Source organism: Epinephelus fuscoguttatus, linkage group LG14 (assembly GCF_011397635.1).
Source record: "Epinephelus fuscoguttatus linkage group LG14, E.fuscoguttatus.final_Chr_v1".
Taxonomy (NCBI): Eukaryota; Metazoa; Chordata; class Actinopteri; order Perciformes; family Serranidae; genus Epinephelus; species Epinephelus fuscoguttatus.
In genome coordinates, this window is record NC_064765.1 from 18,525,450 (window position 1) to 18,551,671 (window position 26,222).

The 26,222-nt window shown below is 40.6% G+C and overlaps 2 protein-coding genes across 5 annotated transcripts in view; one reads left to right on the forward strand and one right to left on the reverse strand.

Moving 5' to 3' along the window:
* wdr25 (WD repeat domain 25) overlaps positions 1 to 2,830 on the forward strand; it is a 62,472-nt gene extending 59,642 nt beyond the window's left edge. Inside the window, exon 8 of the transcript XR_007450853.1 lies at positions 2,369 to 2,830. The gene's annotated coding sequence lies outside the window, so the exon portion shown is untranslated. The remainder of the gene's footprint in view (positions 1 to 2,368) is intronic.
* Positions 1 to 26,222, reverse strand: part of LOC125900430 (brain-enriched guanylate kinase-associated protein) — a 91,166-nt gene that overhangs the window by 28,081 nt on the left and 36,863 nt on the right. For 2 of the 4 annotated variants that reach the window (XM_049595409.1, XM_049595408.1), the window contains 3 exons: positions 13,123 to 13,377; positions 9,923 to 10,084; positions 7,056 to 7,122 (listed from right to left, as the gene is read on the reverse strand). In XM_049595409.1, coding sequence (XP_049451366.1) covers positions 7,056 to 7,122; positions 9,923 to 10,084; positions 13,123 to 13,193 — 300 coding nt within the window. In that variant the 5' untranslated portion in view covers positions 13,194 to 13,377. The remainder of the gene's footprint in view (positions 1 to 7,055; positions 7,123 to 9,922; positions 10,085 to 13,122; positions 13,378 to 26,222) is intronic. The other 2 variants (XM_049595410.1, XM_049595411.1) reach the window with 1 other exon arrangement.

The following is a 26,222-nucleotide window of genomic DNA, read 5'->3' on the forward strand; positions in this document are numbered from 1 at the left end:
TTACATTTGAAAAGGCGAGGGTTGTATTCTATCTGAGTACGAGACAATTATTTACTAGCCACAACATCAGATTTGTCTTGGTTTCAAATCAATCAGCAGAGACAGATAAACTGTTGCTCATCAGGAATTAGTTACAGCATATATCTCCCAAGCTGTTTCACGCTGTTCTCAGCTAAACTAAGCTCAAGGTCTCGTGGCTCCGAGTCCATACTTACAAATTCATCTATATAAATATGTGAGTGGTATCAATTTTCTCATCTAACCCTCGGCATTAAAATAAATAAAAGTATGTATCCTAAAATATCAAATGATTCATACTGAGTCATTTCTAATAATACCTGTTTTTAATTTTAAATCTCTTGGTCTTGATTTACATAAACGACCTACCCAGGGTCTGCAAACCTTTTTTATTTGCTATACATGTCTAATATCTTCACGTGAAAATTTAAGCATTTGAGAAGAAAATGAGGAGCTATCGTCTATTTCTAAATGGTTAGAGATGAACAAACTCTCTTTCAATATGGAAAAATCAAACATCGTGATATATTTTTTTTAACAAAAATAAAAAATAGAACAAAGATAAAGCCAAAATTTTGAAAATACCATATTGAACGTGTCTGTTAAATGACTATGAAGTCAACTGGTATCATAAATAGAGTTCGTTTACTGGTCGATCATTACTGTATTCTAACTTACTATAGCTTAATTTACCCTCATTTTATGTATTGTAATACTGCCTGGACCATCTTGACAATCATCATCTTCATTATCGTTATTCAAAAAACATCTGAAAAAGAATTTAATTTGCTTTTTCCTGTATTTCTATAAATGTATTTGCAAATAAACTAAACTAATAGAAATTGACAGAACAGTAGAATACACCACGAACATCAGCTGCTTATTTCACTATTTAGCCTGACATCAATATTTCAGCAACTTGCCGCTGGTTTACCAATAACTTCACACAATCTTTATCCATTAGTGTGTGCTGCAGGGCAGAGGAGCCCTATGGATCAAACATCTGATGAGATTACAATCCACTTTAATCAAGACACTGTAAGTCATAAAGACGGACCTCGCTGTAGAGCCGGCTCATCTCCCGCTCTCTGATTCTGGCTGATAAGTACTAAGGCCGAGGCTGTTGGGGGGGGACACACACTTCAGGAACCTCTCAACCTGATGTGATTGGACAGCTGCTGCTGAGATGACCAGAACAGCAGTTAGCTGTAATAGTTTTCTAACAGGGGTTGCATGGCAGGTAAGACCAATTACTTTGGACATTGATTGCGCTCCCTGTCTTTGATCATGTAATTGCTTTGAGAGAGATGAGAGAGGTTCTGCTGCTAAACAGGTGTGTTCAAATCGATTATAGTAGATTTCTCATTTCTTAGACAAGAGACAGAGGGAGAGCTGAGAGAGTAAAAGTCGCCATCAGTCTTACATTATCTGGTTGTGTAAGACTATAGTTCATCATTATGTCATTAATTATGATCACTGTATTTGAAAATGTGAAGCTTCTGTATTTATGGATATTTTGTCTCTTGGCTTTGAATTCCAGTCTGGCACTTTTCCAGTTACATTCCCTTTGAAAAGAGGCTAAAGCTTCTCAGCATGGTTCCAAAGACCCATTGATATAATCATTGATTTATGTCTGAATATGTGGGTGGAGATTACATCACATTACAACATCTCAAAGTGCGGCCTGTGGGCCAGTGATGGCCTTCAGAAACATTTTGTGCGGCCTCTGAATGAAAAAAGTAGCCGCATGCACAACTTCAACTCCAAAAAATCTTGAACACTATATAGTGGTGCATGGTTGTGGATAAGATCCAAAAACAAATAGAACGCCAGCACCCTAGGATAAATTAACTTCAACAGAAACAGACGGGTTTCAGCTGATAATGGCTTTGTAGCTGAAACGCATCCGTTTCAGTTCATCATGCCCACAAAAGATAAGTTAATTGATCTGAGAGTGACGGTGTTTTGTTTGTTTTTCAATATATTTTCATCATCCATGGTCCATTTTGATACTTTTGCTTTCAGTAGCTTAGATTTATTTTACTCCTCAGCCACTGCATCACACTGCACTAACGAGCACCTGTCAGGATAAGACTGACAAGTTTTTAGTGGCATGCCAACTAGTGGCACCTCGTAAGTATGACAGGAATTATGTTAGCTATTTTAATTGACAACTGGGCGGTTTAATGTGGAAATGAGATGGAGAAGACATTTTGTTTTATGTTTACACTTGTCCTGTTACAGATTGCCATAACAAAGTCACAGTATAGTATGTATTTTTTGTTCAGTAATCTGCTTTTTACTTCACTACATTTGCCATTTCGTCACAAGTAGTCTGATCTAAATGTAGGGACTGACTGTGAAGAGGAATGCGCGTGGACTGGAAAACCTCTACAGCAGATGCCAAGTGTCAGCTGCCTGGAAGACAAAGAAACACCAACAGCCTGACAGCGACGATGATGATGACGGAGCAGAACCCAGAATAAGATGCAGCCTCCAGCGACTATCCCTGCTGACATCTGGCCGCACTTTTACACCAAAATCTAAAAGAGAGCACGGTTACATGATTAAGTGCTTGTGTCTCCTAAAAAACAGATCTCGGGGGCGTCGGTGGCTAAGTGGTAGAGCAGGTGCCCCATGTACAAGGCTGTTGCCGCAGCAGCACGGGTTCAACTCCAGCCTGTGGCCCTTTGCTGCATGTCACTCCCTCTCTCTCTCTCTCTTACCTTCACGCTCACCTGTCCTATCAATTAAAGGCTTAAAAATGCCCAAAAAATATCTTTAAAAAAAAAAACAGATCTCAACTTTTCAAAACTCCTTTTCTGACCTCTGCAAGTACATTGAAGACAGTTGTGAGTTTATAGCCCGTACATAAAACTTATGTTAGGTAGCTAATGTTAGCCATGAATAATTTTCATGTGTCACTGTAATATGCAATGGTATGATGACTAAGAAGGATATAGTGAGAGAAGAGGAGATGTTCATATCTCAGTTATACAGATTATCCTTATTTGCTCTAATTCACAAAAAAAGGTTTTATTTTATTTATTTATTTTTAAATATGGCAACCACATATAGATTTTATAGCAAGAAGGGCAGCCTCAGGTACAATTGGTTGATATGCTATGTTATAAGGAATTTGTAGTTTGTAGCCATATATGTCAATGTGTGTGCAAATTGTAGTGTAACATGGCAGGTCATCCTTTTCATCAAGGTGTCAAATCATGTAAATATTTAAGAATGTATTTTTTTTCTTTCTGTCATTGCTAGTGTGTTCCTTAATGTGTTTGTTTATTATTTTCTTGTTTGTTTTAAAGTACTCACGCGATAGGATGGAGGGTAGCTGTGAAGCTCAGGGCTTGAGTGGGGAGAAAAAAGTGGACACAGTTGTCAAATGAACTTTCATCTGTTTATCTTTCTAAAAATACATATTCTCCCAACACTCATCCCCCTCCCCTCCCACACCAACCCATTGTAAAAACAAAAAGTTTCATCAACAAGTGTTGTGTTCTCATTATTTGCCACTGCCCTACACTGTATGGGTCCATGGCAGTGTATGGTATGTTATAATAAGTCATAGTATACTATTACTATCAAAATGGTGAAAAAAAAATCATAGTATAATATGTCAACCTAAATCATGAAAAAGTCATGGTATAGTATGTTGACCAAAATCATGAAAAAAAGTCAGAGTATACTGTGTCATCCCAAATCATGAAAAAAAAAGTAATAGTACAGTATTACCATCAAAATCATGAAAAAAGTCACGGCAAAGTATGTCCTCTCAAATCATGAAAAAAAGTCAGAGTATAGTATTACTATCAAAATCGTGAAAAAAAGGTCATAGTATAGTATGTCGTCCCAAATCATGAAAAAAAGTCATAGTACATTATTATCAACATCATGAAAAAGTTATAGTATATGTCAAAAAAGTAATAGTATGGTGTGTCATAAAAAAAATAAATATAACATAGTATGTCATTAAACACAACTCACAGTATAGCATGACCAAAAAAAGTCATAGTACAGTACGTTACAAAAGTATCATAGTAAAGTATGTCATTAAAAAGTCATAGTATGGTATGTAAAAAAAGAAAAAAGTCATAGTATAGTATGTCAAAAACATCATAGTATAGTATATAAAAAATGTCAAAGTATAATTGGTAAAAAAAAAAAAAAACATTATCAAATGTAAAAAAGTCATAGTATAGTATGTCAAAAAAAAGTCATATTTTAGTATTTCATAAAAAATGCTATGAAAATTTCATAGCATGGGATGTCATGAAAAAAATCATAGGTTGTATAGTATAGTACAGTATGACATGAAAAATAGCATAGTATAGTACGTAAAAAAAGTCATACTATAGTATGTCAAAAAAAGTCACATCATAGTTAATGTAAAAAAAGTCGGTATAGTATGTCATAAAAAAGTCATAGTATGGTATGTCAAAATAATCATAGTATAGTATCATAAAAAAGTCATAGTATAGTTTGTCATAAAAAAGTCACAGTATAATATGTCAAAAACATCATTGTATAGTGTGTTAAAAAAGTCATAGTATTGTATGTCATTTAAAAGTCATAGTAAAGTATGTTGTCAAAAAAGTCAAAACAGAATATGTCAGAAAAAAGGCATAGTATGGTTTTTCATAAAATGCCATAAAAATGTATGTAAAAAAGAAAAAGTGAAATATGTAATGGTAAGGTATGTGTGTGATGTAACAATTTTATTAGAAAAGTCGTAGTATAGTACGTTGCTAAAAATGGCACAAAAATTTCAGTTCAATATAGTGTCATTTCATAATATTGCATGCAATATAAAACATCATAGTATAGGACATAGTTTTTTTTAAATGGTGGCCCTCACATACTTCGTCCAACTGTGTGTCCCTCCGAAAAGTATCTGTCAGGTTACGAATGTTTACCTGCAGCATGGCAACGACTCCCTTGATTGGCACTTAGTCATCAAAACTTTGAAAAACCCTGCATTTATTGTATATCCATCGCGAGAAGAGTTACAAAGTTGGAGGCATGTTTGTTGGGGTATGTGCTAGATGGTAGGTACATGTCCTCTTTCCTTCAACTGGCAACTCCACTGTACTTACTGTAAGCCATATATTTTCTTTTCAACTATTTATGTACAATTTTAACACGTCTGTTTTCTCTGCAATTTACCTTAAAGGTCATTAATCATTACAGAGTGCGGAGCTGAAGAAAACAGTTGCTGCCAAGACAACAACCGTCTCTTGGTTGTCTTTGTTCAACAATTGGTTTAATCTTCGAGAAAAAGAGTTTCACACAATAGCAAACTGTGAGTAATGGTTTCCTAGTAACTACAGGACTTCATGTTCTCGAATAAATGATTCCAGGTCAAACTTTGGGTCACAAGCTGTTTAGCTGTGTGTGTGTGTGCGTGTGTGCGTGTGTGTGTGCGCAAGTATGTGGCTGAGTTCACAAATCCCCAGCACCTTCATACATCTTTTATGAGAGCTTTAGTGAGAACTCTGTGGTACTTACAGACACCACCAGGATTCTGCACTTCTTGCTAATATCGACACAAACAACCACAGCGGTCAGGAAATGTGAAAATAGAGTTACACAGTGGTGAAGCCTGTACAGGCAAATAGTGGCCTGAAGGTTGGAGAAAATGGAAAGATGCCAGTTCAAATCTGTGACCTGTGTGGTGGAAGACGAACTTGCATCACTTGCCTCAAAGTTGTCTTACATTCAACAGTGTACTGAAGTACAGAAGCAGATCAGAAAAATGCAAACAAAACATCAAAAGTAGAAGCGCTCATTATGCAGAATAGCCCATTTCACAGTGTTACATTATTACATATTCTGTATTTACATTATATTTACTGACGTATTAATGTGAAAGCAACATTTTCATGTTGTTTAGCTGGTAGAAGTGTAGCTAATTTTCCCTGCTAAATGTACTAGTTTAATCTATAACAATGTGCCAAATGTACTGCTGGACACATATTTCAAAATTTTAGCTTGCAAAAAAATTGTAACTCAGATAAATGTATTGAAGTATACAATGTTGCAGCATTTACCACAAATTCAACCAATCCCCATTAATTCTGAACTATCCTGCAATTCCGTCCAATCTCTGCAATTTTTTTATTTGAGCGATTTATTCTCTTCTTTTTTTTTTGCCTTACTTTGGTTGCTAAGGTCTTTTGTGCAATGGTTTAGGGATTCCGTAAGTGCAGGACCAAGACAATGAGAAAACAGTGAACATTTTAAGAAAACCTTAAAAAGAAGCCTTAAGGGTGTTTAATCTCAATTTTATTTTGAGGAAACCTTAACCAGGACTTTAAGGAAAATGTTAACCTAAGGTGTTTTGTGCAACCGGCCCCAGGCACTTACCGTAGTGGCTAAATCATTGAAAGAGCCAACATGTTTCAACCACCATAGGTTTTCGTCAGGGGTTTAAAAACTGTCTGTGAAATATCTTGAGTAACTGGGTCGTAATTTCTGTAGAGAGACATTGCTGTTGAGTTCTTCAAATGTATTTATGCGGTGCTTTGAGCACCACGAGCTGAGTGCCATCTTGTTCCATTATATTCAAAAGAATGCAGACATTTCAGCCAATACAGCCGATAACTCCAACACTCTGCAACTCACACCAAAACAATCTAGATTGATAAATAACACTACAGGTAGAAGGTAAGAAGACATATATGTATCTTTGATTTTGGGGTGAACTGCCCCTTTAACCATGTATCCTAACCTTGACTTCCCTCAACAAGAGAGCATTGTGATTGTAATGGAAGTTTTGAAGTGTAAAAGTGTGGACATGCACATATGTTTTGTTCAGATAGTAAATATGTCAGATGGAGGTTGCTCGATAAAAAAAACATCTGGTATTTGATCATCAGTCAAGATTTTTAAATGTTCTAAATGTTTTATCGTAGCTGAATTTTACAAGAAAAGATATGACTCTGGTTGAGTTTGTGCTACAGAAATGGATCTGATAGTTTCAGGAATGAGAAGTTAAAACTGCAAACACTTCAGCAGGAGTCTCTTACCGTCCTGTGCATCTTGTCCTCCAAATCCTGGTTGATCCTCTGAAGAGCTGCATAGCTACTCTGGATCCTGAAAGAACAGGAGAAGAATCATTACGGCCTGTTCAAAATTCAAACCACAACACATGATGACTAAAGAGTATTTTACTGTTCGTACTGCTAAGTACGCACCAGTAATCTCCACATAATTTTAGTCAGAGAAATAAATAAATTACTACATCAGGGCACTGACGGAGACTCTCGGAGGGGATTTGCAGGATATTTTAAGGACTGACTCAGATTTGGAGATCACTGAGGATAAAAATCTGCTGAGCCAAAACACAGTAAAAAGGGTTGATGATATGTTGAAGTGCCACAGCAGGAGACAACATAACCACATCTAAACATGAAATACATAAAAAGATCTACGACAGGAAATCAGTAAACATTCTCAAGCAGACCCGTAGCACTGACTGAAGACTCCTTTTAATTCTCTCATCACTACTGCTCTTTGGTAGATTTCCAGTGCATTAGTGATCTTAATGGAACAGGACCTTGACTCTTTATTTGTTAACTTGTTCCCGGTGTTTTTGTCATGTCAGCTCTCAGTTCGGTATCACATTTTCACATTAGCTCTCGGGCCGAACAGAGTGTTCATAAACTGGCATTTATGGCTCCATTAACCTGACAGATATGGAGAGTGTGGGCAGTGCAGACAAAACGCAAAGACAAATCATAAAACAAAGACCTGAGAGAGATTTGAGTGAGCTCAAAGGGAGCGTAAATGAAAATAAAGGAGTGGCACAGGAAGAGAGTGGTTCGCTGATTGATGGAGAACAAACAAAACCGGCCATTATGAGCAACATTACCAAGTGCTGTTACTCATTTAAGAGGAGCATAAAACCCGTGTCTTTCAGGCAGCTCTCTCCATCTTCAACAAGCTCTACCAATCATTCACATAGTTAAAATAGGACCAAGGGGTTGGGACTGGGTTGTGCTGATCAAAATAACATGAGACAGAATTTGTGCAGAGTCTGTGGAAATCAGACTGTAGGTGAGAAAGTCTCCTGGGCACATGCAAATGCCTCGTCCGCCAAGTTTCAAGGAGGAGTTTCAAGTTTATTTAAATAGCATATTGTACATGCACATAGATGCTAATTAGATTATCCTGTCAGAGGACCACAGAAATAAGATGAATTGGTGCTTCCAACACCTTGGGAAAACAGAAATAGCCAATTAAAGCAAGGCAGCTGCAAACCTATTGGCTGACAAAGTCATCAATACCGGTCAGTTCTGCAAAACCCTGGATTACAGTAAGTTCAACGATTCTTTTTTCTTGATTTGTCCTTTTTACATTATCTGCTCATGGCGTCTACAACATGGTTAAAGTTAGGGAAAGATGGTAATAATGCCAAATTAAAGGTACACTATGCAGATTGCGAGGCTGTCAATTTATCTGCAGACTCTGCCCTCTGCCTTTCTTTGTGGTTGGGAAGTATTTGGGTGTGTAGCCCAAGTGGCAACATCTGAGGTTGAAAAAGAAGTTGCCTCCGAAAGCGAGTCAGTCCTCATAGTCCCGTGTTAAAAGGCCTAACTTTTGGGGGAGAGGCGGGGTATACCCTTGACTCGCCCTCACATTCTCACCTACGGGCACCTTCAAGTTGGGTGTGACTTAATGCCCCAAGCGAGGGACTTCAAGTATCTTGGGTCTTGTTCATGAGTGAGGGTAGAATGGAGTGTATATGGACTGGTGAAGAGAGAGCTGAGGTGGAAGGCAAAGCTTTTGATTTACTGGTCCATCTACGTCCCAACCCTCACCTATGGTCATGAGCTCTGGGTAGTGACTGAAAGAATGAGATCATGGATACAAGCGGCCAAAATGAGTTTCCTCAGAAGGGTGGCGGGCTCAGCCTTAGAGATAGGGTAAGGAGCTTGAAAATCCGGAGGGAGTAGAGCCGCTGCTCCTTTGCCTCGAAAGGGGTCAGTTGAAGTGGTTCGGGCATCTGATCAGGATGCCTCCTAGACACCTCCAATTAGAGGTGTTCCAGGCACATCCAACTGGTAGGAGGCCCCAGGGCAGACCCAGAACACACTGGAGGAATTACATATCTTGTCTGGACTGGGAACTTCTTGGAGTCCCCCAGGAGGAGATGAAAGGTGTTGCTGGGAAGAGGGATGTCTGGAATACATTGCTCAGCCTGCTGTCCCCAGGACCCAGCTTCGGATAAGCAGTTGAAAATGGATCGATAGATGGAATTAACATAACCTGCATGATTTTGGACCGTGGGAGGGAGCCGGAGAACTCGCAGAAAACCCATGCTGACAGAAAAATATGCAAACTCCACACAGGACCCCGTTCAAACCTGGGTCCCTCTTGCTGTGAGGTGACAGTACTAATCGTTGTACCACCGTGCCACCCATGTTTATGAACAGTAACAGTTTCTGCATAATATACCTGTAACTATTGTAAAACTATGGTTAAAGTTAGGAAGAGATCATGGCTGCAGTTAATACTTCATGTTTGAAACAAGGAATGAACACTGGTCTCCTGCATGATATTCAGATGCTTGACACCACAGTCACTGCTGTACTGAATGTATGCATTCAGTACAGGAAGCAGTGACTGTACTGAATGTATGCATTTGTAGGTGGAGGTGTAGAATCGTCAAATATGGACCTAATTACTTGAGATTCTGGACTGCAAATGAGCTGAGTACCACTCTCATGGCCGTTAATGACATGTAACAGCATGTAAAAAACCTCATCTATCACCTAATTTCCTTGTCGACACAGTTCGACTTTGCTGGGTTTCTCCCTGATTGGAATTTGACAGTTCATGCATACATAAAAAGGCGAGCTGCCCACTGAGTCATGCACACGTGCACACACACCTGCGTAGTTTCTCTGTAAATTTCTCCAGTTCCTCCTGGGCCCGGCGTAGCTCAGTCTCAAGGTACTGCCTAGTGGAATCAAACTCCGTCTCCACCATCTCTAGTTTGTGGGTGGTGTAGGACAGGCGCTTGCGGAGGTCATCCTTGTGGTCGTGGAAAGAGCTGAACGTACAGCAGAGAGAGTTTAGAGAACAGGGAGACGCAGTCACAACACTGATGTACTTTCATGGCTGTCCAAGTTTGTCAGATTCATTGAGCCAAGTAGAGAGAGGAAGAGGAAACAGACAGAGAGAGAAAAGGCAGTAAAGTAAAAGCTAAAGTGTGTTTGTGTTTGTGTGAGAGAGAGGGAAAGGGATGAAGTGTAGCTGGAGCGTAATTCAGTCCAGAGTGAGAAAGGTCCCAGGCAAGGGGAAGGCAGTGAAGCCGATGGGGAGGAGGAGATGGATGGAGGAGGAATACTAATCATTTCCCATTCACAGGGTGGGAGCAAAGCTGGGAGAGGAGCTCCCATCAGTGTAATGGTGAATTCCATTACACAACCCCCCTATCGAATCTCTGAAAGAATAGGAAAAGGATTTTTCTGCCCCCAGACACACACCGTGGGTGATTCATAGAAAAGAAAATACAGAATGGGCCACGGCTTTAAAAGAGGGTGAAAGAGGCAGAAAGAGCATGAGAGAGCGTAGGTGAGAATAGCACCGTTTCAACACCATCAACAGCAACAACACAGCAGACAGGGAGCAATATTTCGTTCATTTGATGCAGGTTTGGGTGTGGGGATGAAACACACAGACTGGGACTGACTGAGGGAATGGATGTGGTAATGAAAGGCTAGAGATGGGGAGCAGGGTCTGCGTGCGCTCTGGGGGATTTAGCATTTTGCCAGACTGATGGATACTTGGCTCACAGAGAGGTTCGATGGCTCAGCGCTGCCAACCAGCAGGCGCAACGAGTGCACCTCCAAGCCCACCTTGGCCCAGAGCCTCAATTAGGAAGCTGGCAGTAAAGGAGGAGAAAATGGTGTCCACAGAAAGACTTATAGATGGTGTGTCAATATGAAGGTGGGACAATGGACTACCTTTGGTGTCTGGGTACGTGGTTGAAGCTCTCTAATAATTAAGCCTTTTTCAAGCAATAAGAAGTCAGTATATAAGCAGCTGAGCAAAAATATGCCCATAAACGTGGTGTTAGAATAGTAAATAAACATCTGGCTGTGTACAAAAACAGCGCTACATTTCAAAGGAATAGATATACAATTTGAACAATATGCAAATTTCTTTGCAAGAATGTTGCATAGTTACTGATACCACTCTCATCATCTGTTTGCTAAAAGGCATAGTATATAGTCTCTTTCATACATGCACTGCAAACATTAAATATTTAGACATTACCCGAAGGAGTTGTATATAAGAACTGAAATATCCTAATCAGTTGGAATGGACATTAAACAGACCTTACCCTGCCAGCTCCTCGGTACAAAGTCTGTAATGTCTGATTGAGCCCATGTGTGAATAGAGCGGGTAATTGTCCGGAGGCTTCACAGCAAGCGAGTGGGTGTGTTGACGACGTTCCTGTCATGCAGATTGCTTGAAACCAAGGTTGATGTGCATTTGTCCAACCAAATTCTCATCGGTCACACAATCACTGGTGTTACTTTAATAAGGCCGTGTGTCCACCAAAGCTTTTTTTTCCTCAGCTGAAAACAGTTGTTGTTGTTCAGCAGTAGATTTGTCCACTGTGATGGTCACACAGGAGCCCTTGTTGTAGCAGCACGATGGCTAACGTTAGCTAGTAAGTCTCTTTCTTGTATGCAGTGTTACAGACATATTTAATGTTAGTAACGTAACGTTGTATATGACATCGTCAACCCCTGTAGTGTCCAGTATGTCAGATTTTTCTCATCTGTCCTGTTAAACCCTTAGAGGTGTGACAGACTTGCACACGCAGCTCAGATGGAAAAGCGTTACAGTGTGCCGTTTATTTACGGATAATATTACATTGGAGATCACATTTATTTTTCACTCAAGGCATTCCACTTCAACGAACCATGAGTTTACTTTCCCTGGGTAGGTGTTAATGTGGAGCTCTGTGACAGGAAGAAACACTTTGTTGGATGCACAATGCTACCAGGTAGAGTGCACTGTGGCCAAATGATTTAATATAGAGATAATGTGCAGTCGACCAAGATTTTCTTTGGTTGACCACAGCTTGAGAAAACCAACATCTAAAGGTGCAGAAGAAGAAGAAGGGTCATTTTCAAGATAGAAACGAAAATGTCTCATTGGAGAGTTGACCAGATTTGGGAACTTTTGTCAGTAAGGGCTGAAATCAAGAGACAAATTCAAGGAACAACTAAATTATGAACTAGCTCCCTGACCACTGTGTAATCCGTGTCACACCCTGCCTCCTGCATGCATTATCCAGGTACCAGCAATCGCCTAAACCAACACAGTATTTACAGTAGGTGCAAACACTTCTAACACAGACAGTATTCTGTTGTGTGCTGTATGCATAAAAGGGAAACTCTGGACAATGTCCGGACCTGATCCTCTGCATATAATCCAGACTTCATTTGAGAAAATGGCTTATCATTTGTCTTCAAATCTCACTCTTGCAAACAAAGCAAGTAAGTAAATTTAAAAAATGTTCCTTTATAAATGTTTGACAGACAGATGAGTCATTGAATAGTTTATGTATCCAGCACGATGAGGCTCGCAGACTCAGCCAACTCCGCTTGCCTCACGCTACAACAAAACAAAATCTTTACAACCTCTAACAGCTGCAAGTGATGTTGTAAAATCACATGGCAAAGAGCCAGAGAGCTATTGTAAGTACATGTGAAAATTGCTCTGGGCTCTTATCACTATGTAATGCCAGTTTAATTAAGTCTGAGCACACAGCCATTGATTTTTTATTTTTTTTTTGGTAGGTATTACTTTTTTTTTCACGTGTCCAGATGTATAAGACTAAAGCGCAGTGCAGCATTAACTTGGATGTAGATGTCAGCTGATACACGACAGGAGAGATGAAGATGAGTGATGGGAATGAATAGACGCCACATTATGTTTTTAATGTCTTTTTAATGGTCATGACCTCCCAATGAGAATCCATTTCCATTAGTCAAAATGAATGAAATGGATCCGCTGACAATGAGGCTGATGTTTAGAGTTTAAAACACTCCCCAGACTGACTCATCTTACCTTCTTTTCTGATGTTTGCAACCATTTCTCTGTGTTTTGAGGGCAGTTTTGCCAATGTATATCTTTTTCATATTTTTCTCTCTGCCTTGGCTCTCATGTGTGTATAGCTGTTGCCTCTGCTGCTGCTGCTGCCGCTGCTGCTGCTGCTGGTCGGCTGAATGTCGAAGCCAAGTTTGAACTCTAACCACAAACCAACAGTCAAAGCTCTAAGTCTTGCCTGGGGAGGCAGATAGGAGTTGGCTATCTGTGATGACCCTGGCAAGAGAGCAGAGAAAAACAGCTTTGAAGTCCCGCAGATTTAGCAGCACATTTAGTTCTGTTGACTCCAGAGAAAAACTGCGATTTTGGGTGCATTCAAAAAACGAGCCAGCTTGGTGTGATGAAGCACGACTGGGGGATCAATTAGATAAAGTTCAGTAAACAAACTTAAAGAGCATGCAATACTCTGAATTATTGCACCTTCCGCTGAACTTTGCTCTTCCTATGGAAATATCAATGCACAAAGATCTTTTTCCTATGAGTCTATAATCCAATAAGCACATTTCTAAATATAACCAACACAAGTTACACTGTAAAAGCAAACTACAACGCTGAATGTGGAAAAATTAATATTCCTATCACTTGTGCCTCCTTTTTCATCATTTCATTCTCTCTCATGCTTGGAACAATTGAATACAGCCACCGCAAACTACAGGACCCTATGGAATAGTGAGTTATTGACCAGTTGGCCACAGAGGTTATTCCTCAATAAATCAGTGTTATGATGAATGCGTGTGTGTTTCCATTTCCATCTTTCATCATTGCTCTGTAGTGCTGGGGCTTGAACTTCGCTCCCCTGCACTGCAAGAACTTAATAACCTGCCACCAGCTCGCATAAAATGCCAGAATAAACCTTGAGAGTTGTACATCTTTTCTTTATGCAGCTGCATTAATAAGTCTTGTTGGTGATATCAATGTCCATTAGCTACTAATGTGATGTTACAAATCATAGAACGTCAAATAGTTGCACCTGAAAATAGAGGTATTAAGAGCAAAACAACTGTGTGTTGAAGCAGCCACTGTTTGGCTGTAGTAAGAGCAATACCAGGTATTTTAAGTGTTTGGAGTTTGGTGTCTTAACCTCTCTAAAGCAAAGAACATGAGTGTAAAACTTCAAGGAATAAATCAAACACGTCTTATCTACTCCCACATGAGCAGCCAACGTTTGCATCCAGCTAAATAGGTGACTGCAGTAACCTGATCGCGTGTTACTTACAAGGCCAAGGAGCATTTCATTAGCTTCATTAGCTGTGGGGCTACAGGTTACGCTAAAGGGACAGTTCACCCCCAAATCAAAAATACATACTTTTCATCTTACCTGTAGTGCTATTTATCAAGCTAGATTGGTCTGAGTTGCCCAGTGTTGGAGATATTGGCTGTAGAGATGTCTGCCCTCTCTTGAATACAATGGAACTAGATGGCACTCAGCTTGTGGTGATCATATGCTAATAAAATAAATTTGAAAAACTCTACGGCAATGTCTCTGTCCAGAAATCATGACCCGATTACTCAAGATAATCCATAGACCTTGTTGTGAACAGTTTCATGTAGGAACTATTTTCTTTCACAACTCAGCCTGCCAACTGTATTGCTGCACAGAAGGAAGTGTGCTACTCATGGATAAGAGGCTCGTGGTGGTGAGATGTAAACATGAATGGCGTCCTCCTCAGCTGAGCTGTAATGTTAGTGAGCGGTTGATACGGTTGGCGGGTGTAGAACGGTAGAAAGAAAATAGTTTCTACATGAAACTGCTCACAACAACGGCCTGTGGATTATCTTGAGTAACTGTGTCTGGAAAGAGACATTGCTGTTGAGTTTTTCAAATGTATTTTTTTTGCCACTTTGAGCACCACAAGCCGAGTGCCATCTAGTTCTATCTTTAAGAGAAGGCAGACATCTCTACGGCTGATATCTCCAACACTCAGCAGCTCACAGCCAAAACAATTTAGAGTGACAAACAGCAGTACAGGTAAAGATGTATTTCTGATTTTTGTGTTAATCGTCTCTTCGAAGGCCCATGCACTACTAGCACATCCACTGTGTAGTACTCCTTATTGTATGGAATCAGAAACTGTGAACCTAAATTTGCAAAACTCTCACGAGCCACTTCAAAATATCACTCTCTTGTTGTTTTATGCAGTGTGACAATGCTGTGGATAAGGTCTAGTTTGGTTAAGGCACAAAAAGCACTTGATTAAGGTTAGGGAGAGATCATGGTTTGGGTTATAACGATCACTTAAAACATGAATCGTGAAAATGTACGTGAAACTGGGTTTACCATCTAGATACAAATGGAGGCCAGTCCATGCTGTCAGAGCTATCTAAAGTTTGCAGCTCTGAGGTGTTCTTTAGTGGATTTGGGTAAGTTTTCAGCCCAGCAACAATAGCCAGACTCATAATGTTTGGCAACACATTGGTTATTTTTCACACTAACTGACTAGAAAAGAGAGAGGCCTGCTTTTGTCTGCTTCTGTATGAAATTGAAGACCCATTGTTTCAGAAATCACAAAGAATTTTCAGTAGTTAATTTGCCACCGTCATGTTGCAAACTGCATTATGGGCCTACCACCACAAGTATATATTATAACTGGAGCACAAACATTTCTATAAGTCCATATATTTGCCCTTTAAACACCATTATGTCTTCTTCTTAAGAGCCAAGTAAGCATAAATGCATAAATAGAGACCATAACTTTTATCGGTCCCCGCAGAGTGGCAGGGTGGCAGTTCAACAACAAGCTGGAATGAATGTTTTGTCGCCTGCTGCCATTTCTAATGGCACCACCACTTATTATTTTTAATCTCCCTTCAACACTGGCTCAGGAAACAATGGCAGTTTCTGGAAACACTGTTAATATGGTTGCAGTGGCCGTTTTCTTATCTGCAAGTCACAGAGGGGGAGAGAGCGAAAGACGACAGAAATAGTTGCTGAATTGGTAAGCAAGTGTGATTCTATAGAATCCATCCTCACATGCACAAACATAAACACAACATTTCCTGCAGTGCATCAGAAGTACTGTACCACCACTGTATCTTAACACCTCCCCCAGGGGGATAAACAGCAGATCTCGGTGCCTCAGGTGTTGTCTGGCAAGGTAAACACTATCCACATGAAGGAACAAATCTGAGTCCTCAGAGAACCTCGTGATAGGCTTACTGCTGTTTCTACGCTGCCAGAGAAACTTAAAACAGCACAGGATATGTAAATTAAGCCCACTTTCCTCTACAGTGTTTCCTCATAAGTGTTAAGAGGAGTCTACAGTGTGGATGGAAACAAGAGTAAACCCTGTTTACCTGAAAAACTTTCCCCATGTGTTACAACTTGTCATAATGATCAGACAATGCGCACTACAGGGAGTACAACAAATGGTTGTTGTAATGCTGCAGACTATAACCTACTTCAGGCAGTTTCCACCTCCCACTCTGCCTGTATACTTTCTTTCTTTCGTGGCTCCAATAGCAAGTGACTCCAGTTTAATTTAGAACAAAGAAAAAAACCTTAATGTGAAACCTACTAAAGGTCACAACCAGCCAGCATCCATCTTGGATCTACACTGGGGAGCCCTTACGGTGCCCGCAGGTTGATTTACTAGTAATGAGCTACGGGAGGTGAGCGAGGTAGAGCTACTGCCTGCCAGATACACTACTCACAGTGACCAAATGAGAACATTAAACTTTAATGGCCGCTGTGCCATCCCTCCTGAAGTCTGCTCTTAAGTGAGCAGCTCACAGAGACACAATCACCTTATCTACTGTAAACAGTGAACCTGAGGAGAACTCCATAGGTGTTATTTTTGTTGTTCCCATCATCATCTCTAATGGTTGTGATGACAATGTTCTAACTAACCAAAGTAATTGCTGAGATCTGGGAGCATGGTGACATAGCTGCAAAGAAGTCTGATGCTGCAAGAGCTAATAAGAGCAAACACTTAGGGTTAGAAAACATTCTCTAAACTACTTTCAACAAATCCTCCAAGCAAAAGAGGTTCGTCATTGCCTTCCATATGGACGCACATGAATGTTTCTGATCTGCTTTAGGTTGGGTTTCTGTCTATTCTGCCATTCATACACATACACTGGTGGCCAAAGCTACCTGCTACTCATAAACATTCACAGATACATGGCACACCAGTTGGGAGCAATTTGGGGTTTAGTATCTTTAGTACCAAGGATACTTTGACATGCAGACTAAAGCCCCATTTCCAATGAGCAGTACAGTATGGTACAGTTCAGTTCGGTACGCATTTTTTTCCGTTTCCACTGTGAAAAGTTGTGGATGGTACCAATGGAACCGTTCCATACCATCCCCATTTTTGGTCCCCCCTCTGTTGGGGTACCTAGCACACAGATCTGGTACTAAAAGGTGGAGCTGTGAACACTGCAGTCTGTTGATTGGTCAGTAGGGAACGGTCACTCTGCTCAGGGCTGAGCTGTGGCTGGTTTTGAGGCTCCTGTAACCACTGTTCATACTGTGGAGAGTTTTATTAGTAGACTGTAACTATAAAATGAGAGGATGTTTTGCTGCCTCTTGCAGCAGCTGTAGTTGGAGAAAAAATAATTCACTGGGCCGACTGCTGGCAACTTTTAAGATGAAACGTTAACTTGTAATGTTACTCAATGCATGAGTTCATGACGTGAATCCATCAACACACCTTAAATTTCACTGTGACTGTAGTGTATGGAACTATTTCCTCTAAAACAGTAATACACCCCCTCTTTAATATAGCAGTACACCTGATAGGTAATGCCCATTGATATGAGTAAACTGTCTAAAACTGCAAATCTACGAGTAAAGCTGTGCTGAACTTGAGCTCTGTCCGTCTGATTAATCTTTGAAGTTGTGGGTAACAGACACGACAGTGACAACTTTGACCATTACTTTAGTTTTTATATGACATACACTTTTAGCAATGAGTGGATCTTCAAGCGTTTATATAATAATTTGACTGGGTTATGTGAACCGCATATATTCTAATCCTCACTCAGAGGAAAAAAAAGTGTTGTGGAGCATTGTTCCTGTGGGCTACGTCAACACTAAACCCCTGAGCTTACCTTAGAAGGACTAAATGCACAAACTTGCTATTTTTAAAAATCCCGTGGAAAGAGACTCTCACTGCAGCCTGTTCTACTTTGTTCTGAAATTGTCACCGTGCAGCCTCCTTCTGTGGCTGATAAACAAGGCACAGACTTCCATGTGTGTCACTGGTAATGAGGATATACAATGAGTGAGCGACAACAACCCCGCCCACATTTAAGTGTACTGTTTGCGGTGGAAACAGGGCTTAAAGGAACCCCTGATCTTACAATTAGTGGACAAACTGCTCTAACTTTTGGGCCACAGCCACCCCTCACATTACCAGATAATCTAGGCAAAACATTGGTACTGGCCAAGGTCCCAGACCAGATATCTCCTCCAATTGTCAGGAGAGGTGAATCAGGGATAAATCGGCCCATAACTCCTGTAGTCTGAGCCTGGCTGAGAAAGCAGGAAAGATTGTCTCTATAAACAGATCTCTGCATATGAAAACAGAATCTGTGGGCAACAGGACAAGACTTTGGTATTGGAAGTGTTCTGGTTTCCGTTTGCAGTCTGAGTAGTATTGACCAATCATGTTGGAGTTGAATTTAGTTGCATGCAGGTAAACAGTCTGTGTGGAGAGCAAAAGAGGCACAATGCATTGGCCAAAATGCAATCTTGGAACCCACTGGCTATTGTCTGACAACGATTTAGATTTCTATTAGCCAGAGCATCATGACTCTGTGTATATAGTGTAACAAGTTGATAATCAGACTGTGAATAATGTCCGGCGCATGAAAAAGGAAGTCTTGCTTGATATTCATGATCTCTTATCCAGATTTCCACTAGCTACACCGGAACCTCCAAAATATTGGCAGCTACAGTTGGCAAAGCTGAACCCGGACATGTGTCTAGTAAGCTGTGAGGGGTAATCATTTAGCATTACCAATGATTTCTTTTCCAAATAAGTTTGGCTGAACTGGGCGATTGTGTGATTGTGTGACTGGCTGTGCTTCTTGCCCTATCTTATTTTTAGCACTGCCTTCTGAGATCTTGCAGATTAATTCTTGTGAAGTAGTGTAGTAGGAACGATAGCCAAAACAACAAATATAAGACCCGAGAATTATTCCTCAAAATGCATCTCAACTGCTGCGTAACTCAAAAGGATCAGACCCAAACAGCCTAAAAGCCAAAGAGACCAAACCGGAGCAGACGCAGTGATAATTAGCAACATTATTTTTATATTTTCCCCCTGGTATGATCTATCACAGTGGTCGAGGCTTTATTTGAGAGCCATGGGTTGTGTATTTCTTCTGATGCAAGACTCCAGAAATACAACAGTCTCTTGTGCATGCTCCACTACCAGCGGCCAGAAAACAGCTCTGTGGATTAAGTCACCAGAGCAATGATGATGACTAGTCAACACAGTTTGCTGCCTGAAGGAAAGAAATGCAACTGAGGCGCGATCCCCACACTGTTTATCTCTTCTTTAGTTTCTATCTACATATCAAAAGAGACTCAACCTTAAGTGGGTATGAGGAGGAACTTGTTGGCCTTGAAACTAATAAAACTTCTTTTAATAAATGCCTCAAGTCTCAGGTTTTATCTGAGGCTGCGTCAAATCATCTTTAAGTCTTGTTAATATTTTTGCAATGACTGTGGCAGATGTACTTTGATAAGGGCAGAGGTGTTGACTGAAGTCATATGACTTGGACTCGAGTCAGACTCCAGTCACAAATTTGATGACTTTAGATTCAACTTGACAGAATAAAATAAAAAATAATAAAAAATTTGCAACTCATTTTCAACTTTAGTTCAAATGACTCATGACTTCCCTGAGACTTAAGCTTTTTGACTTGAAAATACTTGGCAACTTCCCCTAGGCTCAAAGATTAAAAAGTATGTTGTATAAAAACTTAAGGCCACAAATGAGTTCATTTCTTCCCATTTCCTGAACTGACATATGTTAACCTTATTTACAAGCCAAGTGGATAACTAATTCTCCAGATCCACTTTGTTTAAACCAATCCAAAAGCATCCAGTCAACTTGCATGAGAGAACCATGAAGAACATTACAAAACTAAGCGCCAGTTGGAAAAATTATTACAAAAGACAATTTTGCTCACGTACTGAAACTACATGGTGGTCAAGGAAAAATAAAATGCAATATCCTCCTGAGACCCTGTGTCCTGATATGAGGACATCACATTTTGGGTTTACATGACCTTATACTTCATTCTACTTAACTTAAGCCCCTTTTACACTGCCAGATTTTCTGCGAATGTTGGGCTGTTTTGCCGGCAAGCTGCGAGCGTTTAGACACACAGAGCCGGATTGGCGAGTTGATCTGAGGTGCCCAATTTTCCGCCTCATGGCGGAATTCTTTTAGTTTAAAAAGACCGAGGTGGCCTTCCGCAACGGGAGGGGCTGTTGAAGACATTTGGGAGGAGCTGTTGATGACGCCGCAAGTGCGACCCACTGGCAGTGGACAGGAAACAGCTGATAGCAGGAATTAGCAAGCAGCTAGTAGCAAGAGGGAAACGCAAACCTGACAGACACTGTAAAGATGAGCAACTGGGGAGACAAAGAATTGCGCACCCTCCTTGTCCTCGCAAATGAAGAGGCCATTAACCGTCAGATGACGGGAACGGTGAAGAACGGGCTGACTTACGAGAGAATCGCTGAAGGACTGACCAGCCGCGGCTTCCCTCCCACGTCACTGTTTACGTCACACGCTGAGCTACACGTTTTGTTACTTGCTCACGCCCTCCATTGCCCCGAAAAAGGCATATTCTGTATAAACAAAAGTAGGTAGGCAGCATTTTGCCGCACTCCCCGATTATGTTTTTATACTGCCAATGCTGAAAAAAGACTGATTGGGCTTTCCTGCAAACTTGCACAATTCCTATTTAAAAAGGGCTTTAGACCTGTTGTATTTGTCCGTGGACACTGTTTGTGCCATCTAGTGGTAGTATGAGCACAGTACACTAATCCATGTAAAAACAAGATGGCAGCCATCTCTGCCAAGTCAGTCTGCAGCCGATCATGTCACAAAAGGTCCAAAACCTGATCAAATTTTATGATGAAACTTGTTTATTCATGATTAATAATGTTTATAGTTTGATATGGCAACTAATTTGACCAATTTAAGCACCAGTAACAAGCTAAGACACTGTTAATTAGGAAGTACGAGTTTGAAGACATTGGGACTTTACTTTCTTCTCATTCAAGGACAATGGGACTTAATTATCATTGACAATTTTTAGTGGTTTATAGCTGGGGGAAATTAAAAATGCATACAAAACAAAAGTTCGGGTCTATGACGGAGAAGCAACAACTTCCAACAAACCTCTTTTAGCTCAAATACAAATTTTTAAAAGCATTTATGATTTTTGTAAATTCATTTTATTATTACTGTGTCTTTAAAATGCCGTATATTTGGTGAGGGGCGCATTAAGACTTGTTGGTTGCAAAGTTTAGGGCTTTGGACTTGACTAGGGACTTACGAGTCTTGACCTGGGTCCTGAGTACAAGGACTTGAGACTTGCTTGTAACTTGCAAAAGAATGACTTGGTCCCACTCTTGGATAAGGGAGTAAATCAGGAACTTGACACACAGAAGTATCAGACCTGACCACGTTGTTGCAGGTGATGTCAAACACAGTTCAGGGCCACGCGGCAAATATGTTTGCATTCATTGTCTGGCTTTTTGACCATAATGCTGTTTTCCAACACAAAAAGCGCCTGGGGATAAATTAAACGATAATGAATAGCTTCCCCTGCTGTGCCATGAATCATCAAACTCCCTCCAGCTCCTTCATGTATCCTTGGCCCTTTAAATGGGACGTCAGTCATAAGAATAAAGTTTCATTCGTGTAGAGTAGAAGTGTGTGTGTGTGCGTATGTGTGACAAGCTTCAGAGGAAACAGCATGCGTTCAATCAATTCTGACAATTTGTAGGCATATTTCACACTATTCCTGATCAGATCACATCACATCAGGGGGCCACAGCACGAGTCACCACAGAGGACCTTCCCCACATCTCACTGTGGTGTGTGTGTTTGTGCGTGTGTCGTGCAGTTCGCAGCGGGCGTGCTCTCTGACTAATTCAGAAAGCAGAAGCCTCATATTGGCTTCAGCTGAGTTTTTGACACATTTTTACATAGAGTGAGGACAGACTTTGTCCCCCATTACTTACAATCAAAGCACGATAGGAGGGAATGTCTAGTATGAACAGGAGGAATGATTACAGCAATGTTCATATGAGCATCAATTGTTTAAAAATGAAAACTGTGAATCTTTTCTTAAGATCTTTTATCAGTAAAACGAACCCTCCTGATTAGTGTATTCATTTCTTTCAGTCCCTAATAAGCGAGTCAATACCATTTCCACCATTGTCTTTAAGCTAAGTGACATAAAGGCCATTGTGCCTCACTGGAAAAGCTTCACATGGCAGTAGACTGAGATAACGATAGAGCAGCTTTAGGAGCTGTACTGCACGTTAAATGGGGAGTAAATTGCAGCTCCATCTGTAACTTACTGCTGCCAAACCACACTTACTATAGTGTGCTGCTGGCAGTTCACAGCTCCTCATAGCCCAGTGTAAACCTGCTTTATTATGCTACGTAGTGCAATATATCTTTGCATTGACTGGATCGCCATCTGTCACAGCACAACATCAGATGCTGGATCTGTCTGGTTCGTCACGACAGAGGCTAGACAACAGGTTTCACTCTCAACTTTAAACATAATTTGGTTGCAAGTAATGTTATATATAGAGACTGCATTTACTTGGGGGAGCTGTGCAGATTTTATCAACATGTCTTCATATCTGATTGACAGAATAGGCTGTTCGTCAATGACTCCCAGAACGACGTAAATGAACGTTGGAAAGTACCAGTGACAGGCACATGTACTAATGGTCACAGTTCCAAACATGTGGTTAGTGTGTGAAGAGAGAGCTGAGCTGGAGGGCAAAGCTTTTGATTTTCTGGTACATCTATGTCCCAACCCTTGTCTATGGTCATGAGCTTAGGGTAATGACCGAAAGAATGAGGTCATGGATACAATTCGAGGGAGCTCTGAGTAGAACCGCTGCTTCTTTCTGTCAAAAGGGGTTAATTGAAGTGGTTCGGGCATCTGCTCAGGATGCCTCGTGGGCACCTCCCATTAGAGGTGTTCTGGACACGTCCAACTGGTAGTAGGCCCCAGGGTAGACCCAGAACACGCTGGAGGGATTACATATCTCATCTTGCCTGGGAACACCTTGGGGTCCCCCAGGAGGAGCTGGAAAGTGTTGCTGGGGAGAGGGGTGTTTGGAATACTTTGCTCAGCCTTCGGATAAGCAGTTAAAATTGAGTTATATTGCACTCCAGACAACTACAAGCTCAAAATTTCTGACCATCAACAAGAACAAATACATAACACCACTCAAAGTCAGAGTTCCTACTTGTACGGTCAGGGCAAATCCATCTACGCCAACTCCAAGAAGCATTTGTCTGACGTCACACAATGGCAGCACCCATGGAAGCACACATATCCTACTACAATACTTGTAGTAGGATAGTCAATGGCATATTCAAATACATTTACAAGTATAAAAGTGCGGTAAAGTAAAATGTTACCCCTTTTTTGTTCTGTTTATATATGCAAGGAGGCTGTACTGCTGAGAGTGCAGTTGTGTGTACCCTGGCCAAAACTAGATTAGCATATATCTCTACCTGCATATCTCTCTCTCGCTCTCTCTCCCTGTGTCATATGGATTACTGTTAATTTATCATGTTGATCTGTTCTGTACGACATCTATTGCACGTCTGTCCGTCCTGGAAGAGGGATCCCTCCTCAGTTGCTCTTCCTGAGGTTTCTACCGTTTTTTTTCCCCCGTTAAAGGGTTTTTTTTGGGGAGTTTTTCCTTATCCGCTGTGAGGGTCTTAAGGACAGAGGGATGTCGTATGCTGTAAAGCCCTGTGAGGCAAATTGTGATTTGTGATATTGGGCTTTATAAATAAAATTGATTGATTGATTGATTGATTGATTGATTGATAGATTAGTTTGTCACGGTCAGCCATGTTTTTTGCCGTTGTGCACCTGGAATGCCTAGAGGTCGGAAATTACAAATTTCAACTAGGACATTCAAACCTCCAGCTTTAATATGAACACAGCATAAGGCACCGCTTGAATTACTGAAATCAGCAAGCCTATATTTGGGACAAGCGTCCCTGGCAAAGAACTTCTATAAAAATGAACTGCTTGTCAGCCAGACCAGGCGTATAATTGAGACAGGCCTTTATTTGTCAAAATGTGTAGCTACACCGGGCTAGTAAAAGGAACTGGGCATTTAATTGGGACCAGGCTTTTAATGGAAGTTTTTGTTATGAAAGTTATCTTACATACCTGAGTTACATAAGTCAATATTGCCTTCTTATTGTTTTGTTTGGGGTATGAAGGTCTGAATTTACATGCAAGTCAGTTTACCAGGTAAGGGAAGAACTGCGTGTTTGTGAAAACATTTGGATGTTTTCTGTGTCTATGGGGGGGCTTGAAAAAGAGAGGATATAAAGCCTGTGTTTCAAACTTACATGGTTGTTTTCTAAGCAAGGAAAGTCTAGTAAAACTATTTGAAGTTGCATTATGGAAAGTCTAGGATCCTCCTTACTAGAAACTAAAAGTCAGACTTTCTAATCGGCCTCTTGCAAGTCACCCAACCTTATGGACGTGTTCAATTGTTGGGGTACACTTTTAAGTACTCTGCTTTTCCTAACTTTGTGTCAGTAAATTGGTTTCTCCAATGTTCTCGCAGTGTAAACAGGTTAATCAAGTTTCCTTTAAAGGCTAATGTACCGAGAGAACCTGGTGAACAGGAGATTAACAGTAGTTTAAGCAAGTTTCTTAAAGGTTTTTAAAACTCCATAGTAACACTTAGTCAAAGGAGTCTTTGTGAAAAAAAACACAAAAACTTATCGTAAAGAGACAGGAAGTTGAAAAGAGTTTCAACTTCCTGTCTCTTTATGATAAGTTTTTTGACCTGAAAAGAATCCTGATTCAGGTTTTAGGTTTTTGTCAATGTCATACAATATTGTGTAAAATTTTGACCTCAGGTTGGGTTTCTCTCCTTGAGTTCGCCAATCATGTCTGTCAATGCATTTCACATTTTGCAAGTAGATATAGGCAGCCTGGTCTCACCCCTAGGGCATCAGGATATGCTGCCCTGGAGGACAGCGGACTTTGACCTAGGTCAGGGGTTGGCAATCTTTACTATGAAAAGAGACATTTTTGGCCAAAAAAGGGAAAAAAAATCTGTCTGGAGCCACGGAGCATATTTGAGCCTTATAATGAAGGTATCAAAATTAGCCTAGCTGCATTACTAATGGTTCCAAATGAGCATTCATTAATATCTGTTACCACAAGGTGGCTCCTTTGCAGTGGGCTATTCATGAATTTTTGCTATTTTAACTTTGTAGTGTTGGCGGTAGTCTCGTGTGACTAGAAATGGGAGGGGATATCCAGACCACATAACGGCGTTGCCATAGGTACGGCACATGTGTTACATGTAACAGAGACGTTGCAGCTCTGCAATATGGCTGAATCAAATGAAATCATATCCATTTTAATCTCTTCTTGCGATGCACTAAACACTTCCTTTTCTGTTGTACTACGGACAGCAATTCGGGGAACAGCAATTCCGGTGTAGGCAGGTGTAAGGCAAAGCTAATTAGCCGTTGGTCGAGGAAGTACAGAAGTACACGGATTTGGATCCAATCACATCACTGCCGCTGGGAGCCAGTGCTAGTTCTATTACAACTTTCCCTTATGGGAATGTCCACAGACGACAGAGTCAGCCAGCGTGCTGATGTCATCGGTGTCTGTGTAAAAGACTATGTGGGCGGTAGAAGCAAGCATATCTGTCTGCACATTATTGAATACTCTGTTTTCCTTTTTAGAATTTGGAATCCATAGTTAGCCGAGCTAGAGAGAGTCAAGATGAGCTACCGCCATTGAGGTTTGGCAAAATTTAGAGGAAAAGGCACTAGGTCGTAGATGTACAA